The sequence below is a fragment of the Mus pahari genome, chromosome 9, assembly GCF_900095145.1.
Source record: "Mus pahari chromosome 9, PAHARI_EIJ_v1.1, whole genome shotgun sequence".
In the NCBI taxonomy this organism is placed as follows: domain Eukaryota; kingdom Metazoa; phylum Chordata; class Mammalia; order Rodentia; family Muridae; genus Mus; species Mus pahari.
The window spans coordinates 23,874,424-23,880,793 of record NC_034598.1 but is presented as its reverse complement, the minus strand read 5'-3'; the positions used below and the strand labels follow the sequence as shown (position 1 = coordinate 23,880,793).

General features: G+C 38.4%; 1 protein-coding gene across 6 annotated transcripts in view; it reads right to left on the bottom strand.

Annotated features, from left to right (window-relative positions):
• Positions 1-2,394: 2,394 nt before the first annotated feature.
• Lims1 (LIM zinc finger domain containing 1) overlaps positions 2,395-6,370 on the bottom strand; it is a 112,312-nt gene continuing 108,336 nt past the window's right edge. For 3 of the 6 annotated variants that reach the window (XM_029542081.1, XM_021204652.2, XM_021204651.1), the window contains one exon: positions 2,395-5,631. Coding sequence is in view for 3 of the 6 variants with exons in the window: in XM_021204652.2 (XP_021060311.1) it covers positions 5,517-5,631 (115 nt within the window). In the remaining 3 variants the exon portion in view is untranslated. The remainder of the gene's footprint in view (positions 5,632-6,370) is intronic. The other 3 variants (XM_029542080.1, XM_029542079.1, XM_021204653.2) reach the window with 2 other exon arrangements.

Genomic DNA, 6,370 nt, shown 5'->3' with positions numbered 1-6,370 from the left:
GTTTGTGCCTACTCTCAAGCAACAGTGAGGCAAATAGTAATTACTCTGTTTTCAATGTCTCATAAATGTCTATTTGCAGATGCCATGTGTGTCAAATGTCATATGTGGTTGCTGTGAATAGAGGAACCTTGTGCCTAAGCCTGACAGCTGGTATGGGACTTGCATGCTAGTTCACTTGGCTATGCCTTCTATCTTGACATTCAATATTCCTCTTAGCAAAAGCTAATTCCAGGGCTGAGAGGTAACTGATCACCCGACTTTGATACAAGGCCAGTCAGCACAGCAGGCTTAACCATGGGCGTCCATTTAAACACTAGTCACAAGTGTCATCTTGTGGATCCAAAACGTACAGGGGAAAGAAAACAACACTATCTGGAGAAGAGACCTCTCCAAGTCACCTTCCAGAAATGACAGGTCTTTGGCTCTACTCCCAGGACAATCCTGGAAGTCAACAGTAGACACTGAGAGATAGGAATTACCATGTTCCTTTTTTCAGACTCAGAGTAATATTAGCCATAATGCTTCCTATAGGGTTAGCCACAATAGTTACCTAGGACTGGACTCTGACACATGGAATTTCTTCTTACTAGTTCTGCTGCTTCTAAAAATGATGTTTATAATAGAAAATTGTCTGATGTCTTCGGTAAGCCATACCAGACTATGGATCCAAATAACAGTTGGTCCTTATGATATAAATACTTTCCTAAAACTCAGTTCCATGGTTAGTTTGATTGGAATCATGGGTGACTATTTATGGGCCTCCCCAGTCCTCTTGTCCCTTTTACAGACTGTTTAATTAACTGGTTATTAAACTCTGTCAAACAATGAACAGCCTTTGTACCTGAGTACCCAACGCTACCCCTTTTATAATGGGTCAATGCGTTGCCTTTCCCTACGACCACAGTCTTCACCCAGCACTTCCCATTGGCTGAGCACATCCTGCTGAGATGAGCAGAAGAGTCTTATGCAGCCACACCTACAGCGAAGGTCCATTGCTTTTGTTGTTGTTGTTGTTTTTGTTTTTTCAAGACACGGTTTCTCTGTGTAGCCTTGGCTGTCCTGGAACTCACACTGTAGACCAGGTGGCCTCGAACTCAGAAATCCGCCTGCCTCTGCCTCCCGAGTGCTGGGATTAAAGGCATATGCCACCACACCCGGTGGTCCATTGCTTTACAACATACAACAAAAGGTTTTAATCAACTGAAAACTCTTGTTCTTGCCCTGTGTCACTCTGGTGTGATGTGATTGTGGGTTTTGACTTTATAAAACCTACCCTGCTTCACTTCAGGGTAAGTGTACTTTATGACAGGAGCCTGCCCTGTCAAAGGCTTTAGTAAAGCACTCTGAAGTGGCCTTATATTCATGGTGGTCTGTAATCTACTCATGTGGTTATTTCATGGGTACACAAAGGCAGGCCCGGGCTGTCCTGTGAAGCGAGGGAAATCCAAGTAAGAGCCGGGATTCTGCTCAGTGGTAGAGCACTTACTGGATGTTAGGGTTGGAATATGGACTATCTCCATGAGTCTCCAGTGGGTGGGCCTTAAGGGTTATAGCCCATAAATGATTGCAGTCAAGGCCTTCCTCTACTTCCTGATCAACCCAGATGTGAGCAAGCTGACTCACACTTCCTCATCACAAGAGACCTTCATCCTTTAAATTGCTTCTTGTCGGGCAGTTGGTCAGTGTGCAATGAATTAGTCTATCTACCAAACACAAGGCCAGGTCTTGAATGGGTCCCTAGAGCTGGAAAATATTGTTTATTCTGACATCCAACACTTTCTGTGACATTGTGGGATGTTGTCTTTGGAGTAAGACAGGAAGTCCCATTGTAATCATCGCTGCTGATTCCTTGCAAGAGACCCTGAGCAAAGCAATTTCCTTCTAGGAGGTGTGTGTGTGTGGGGGGGGCACTAGAACTTCATTTGAGATAGGAGCTACTTGTTCCCTCCTGCACACCCTGACCCCAGATGCAAGTGGTTCTGCTCCAGAGGGACATGTCGTGAGAGGCGCTAGAATATGTAGGAGGAAAAGTAACTCAGGGTGGGGCTCCATCTATGCAGCTTTGGAGGTTGTCCCAGTGCTGAAAGATGCAGCTTCTCTATGATGCAGCTATTTTTACGTTATCCAAATTCCTGTAAGTAGCCTTCAACTGCTGGAAATTAGCCCAGTAAAATCACCACATCAGCAAGCTATATGGGTAGAATGGTTCTCTATTTGGTATGAGACGTTTATCTGTGTTGCCCCAGGAAAAGTTAATACAAAAGGTGCTAAAACTTGCTTTGTACACAATACCCAGGTCATTTTCTTTTACTTACATATGTTTCTAACATATTATACTAAATGAATATTTGAATTTTCAAAGATAGGTCAAACTAAATGATATGTAACACACTGAATAATTATGAATATTTATTAAGTACCAAAAGTACACAGCAATGATTGCTACATAAAAAGTACAATTATTGATAATAATTTCTTGCCATTAAGCTTACAACCTACAATGAAATACAAGGATACTGTCAGCCCACATCAAAGTTTCCCTAACTTGAAATTGGCTTACTTTGGCAAATGGATGAGGCAAAATGACCTATTTCAGGCAAAGTGTTATAATAAGGCTTTGAACATGACACAAAAAATCTTGTGTATCCATTTTCCATGTTATATTAGGCTAACTAAGGACAGAAAGAGCACTTAGAAATTTCATAAGCACAATGAATTATTTCAGATTGTTCTCAGAAATTCAAACAGAGATGTTCACTGACAAATGCCAGCAGCCAGTGAAACCCCACAACTAATAGGAACTAGATGAAGTCTCTGTCTTGACCCCATTTAGACCTCCATCTTCCACACTAAGGGCTCTAATGATATACCCCACAGTGAAAAGCACCATCTCTAGATGAATTACCATATAATTATGAGATCAAACTTACTGGAATATTCCTGTCTGAAGAGAAGTGAGCAAAGACAGCAGTGGGGAATCTGGCTTAAGTGATGCGATATAAGCAAAGGCAGTCAGGCAAGGCCACACACCTCTAAAGTGATGGGGAAAGCACGGAATGACTGCTTTTCTGCTCCATACTTCCAGTGAGGTATGTAAGTTAGTATCAAGACTCTAGACTACAAATTCTATTTGCCTAAATGCATGTATAATAGTTCATAAATACTTTTAAGGTAATCACTGCTAGTCATTCTTAGCTGACAAAGGCACACTGAAGAAATTTTGGTTCTTATTGTCAAAAGCAAGGACAAATTTAAAATGCTTAACAAACACAAATCATGTATATTTTTACTCATGTATAATTCTCTTAATTCCAAAAGAATATTAGGAAATAAAATGATTGGTTACAAGTTAGTTATCTGGAAACAGAAATGTATTCCATAATGTGTATAATCAAGTATTTTAAAAATTCATTATTATAAACTTTTAATGGCAGAGTAACAGCATCCTGAGATATCCTTTTTGTGTGTATATGTCTGTTTTTCTGAATGTGTGCATATGTGTGTGTGGAGGCCAGGGGTCAATCTTGACTGTCATTCCTCAGGAGCCATCCACCTTGCTTTTTGGGATACAGGATTTCCCCCTTGGATCTGGGGCTCACTAGTTAGTCTGAGTTGGCTACCTCGTAAAATCCAAGAATCTGCCCCCTCCAAGTTCAAACTCAGGTCCTAAGGCTGGTGTGAGCCCATTACTGACTGAGTGTTTTCCTAGGCTCCAGAGATATTCTTTATGGCAAAATGATACACTAGTGTTTTTGTCTGTGGGGATGTTTGGGGGATAGTATCTCACACTGTAACCTAGGATTTGTCTCCAACTCCTGGTAATCTTTCTGCCTCAGCCTTCCAAATGCTGAGACTACAATGTGAGTCATTACATCCAGCAGTGTTTGCAAAATATATCTTGGCAACTGAGAAAAAGAAGGTAACATGTTAGCAGCAGACAAATTTAAAAAACGTTCATACTTTTGCATATTGAGTTTATACAAAAAGAATGGCCCAGACATTTCAGGATAAAAACTTTTATAAAATAGAACTCACCAAGTTTTACTTAAAGCTGATACTCTTACTACCCCCTTTCACTCTAAAAGTGTCATTTACACGGCTGTCCTGCTTTACTTACTAATAAAGCCCAGTCATGACATTTGAAATGAAAAAGCCTTCATTAAAACGTTTTAATATATCAGCACAGTTCTAATAAGAGGACAGGAATTAACTTTCATTGGCTTCCTGAGAAAAGAATTTTTAAAGTATGTATCAGTGGTGAATGATTCTAAATTTATGAATCTCAGTCAAAAATACTTATTTTGATATTATAAGAAATATCTAGAATTCCTGATTATAGGATGCTGTTTTCTAAGGCAAGGCAAGTTAGATTATGTATGAGCATAGATGTCAGCACAAAGATGATACGAGATACAGTCATTCTTTCTGAAACAAGGTTTTAATATGCAGCCCTGGGAGGCCTAGGACTCAGAGATCTGCCTGCAGAGAGCTGGGATTGAAGCCTAGTGCCNCCACACCTGGCTCACGATCACTTTTGAAAGCTATACATTCGAAGCTGCATTATAGTGTATTTCNTGTCCCATTTGAATACTATGCATTTTACATGTAATATAGTTTTAAAATGCTTCATTTCTCCAATATCACAATGTATGCAGTATTTTCCAGATAACTGGTAATNTTTTGTTTTGTTTTGCTCAAAAAATGTAAAAGATGTATTAGTAGTTACAAGTATGTTAAGTAATTTTATGAAGGAAAAATTTATAAGAACAAAATAGAAAACTAAGCTTAGTGATTTAATAAAAAAAATCAGTCATCCTGAAATGTTTTTGCTTCTTAGTAATATGCATGTTCCTTTTACAATGCTAACTGGAGAAGCACATGACAACATAGGAACTGTTTGGGCACTTTACTTATCTTCCCTGTACTGTTCCCAGTATATGAATGGGAAATGATCTTCTTATGCGATCAGGGAAGCAAAGCTTATGTGAGTCCCGTGAAAGCTGACTCCTTACAACAGTGGTTGTCTATTACGTTTATTAATTGTGCTGGCGCAGATGCACCATGCCCGTCTGTGGAGGTCAGAGGACAACTTGTGGGAGTCAGGTCTCGCTCCGCACGACTCACATGGACACCGTCTCAGATGCTTTCTTAAGGATTCACCCTAGTACGAGGATTGGCAACAAGTGCTTTGGTTGGTCCACAGAGCAGGGTGCTTAATGCTCAAGTTAAATTTATATTTTGGATGGCTTAATTAAAACTACCCTTTAACCTTTTTTTTTTGTTTTGTTTTTGTTTATATACTTTTAATGCATACAGACTAATATGGCTAAAGAAATGAAAGTCCTGATTTCATATGTGTTTTACATAGAAATAAACATTTTCTTTCGTTTTTAAATGAGAAAAATGGAAATGAAGAAAATCATTCTAATGCTCTGATATAGTTTTAAGCAAGGGTAGATCAAGGTCNGTCAAGTTAAGTAACATTGATTAGAAGAGAGAGAAAAAGACACCAAAAGTTATTTCCTTCCTAAAGTCTCAGATAGTTTCTTAAGTCTTTTCTTCAGCTCCAAAGGAAATTTCTCGTAGCACTTCTTACAGACTGGCTTCATGTCAAACTCCACAAATTTATTCCTAAAGGGAATTATATATAAAAAAGAAATTAGTGAAAATGTATTCAGCACACATATGCATGATATATACACAAACATATGATAAAGTGACATAAATTCATGAAAAGACATATAAATGAAGACACAATGTAACATAGTATATAAAATCTCTATGTACATGTCAGTAAAGAACTGTAATTCTAATGTCAATTCTTATTATGATAAATGTAAAGAGTGACTGGTATCAGTTGAAAAAATATGCTTATATAATGGTTCTATACTCCTATATTTAGAATATGTGATGTTTATTAAATCTTCTTCAGTGTTCCAGGAAATCTGATATAGATACAATTTAGGTAAAGTTAATCAAATTTTAATTTGTTTAGATTTATTTATTTTATATGTATGAGTATTTTGTTTGCATGTGTGTCTGTACTACTTGGTACTCATGGAAGTCCAAAGAGGATGCTGGATCCTCTGGGAGTAGAATTAGAGGCAGTGGTACCATATGTATACTTAGAATTGAACCTGGGTCCTCTGAAAGAGCAGCAAGTGCTCTTAACCACTGGGCCATCTCTTCATTCCAAATAAAGTCAATCAAACTTTAAAGCATCAGGCAATGTTTTCCTCTTCTTAGTGCCTTTTATCCCCTAGTTTGTTGAGACATATATATAATTTATTTATTTAGGTTTTTTTTCTCTGTGTAGCCCTGGCTGTCCTGGAACTCACTCTGTAGACCAGGCTGGCCTCAAACTCAGAAA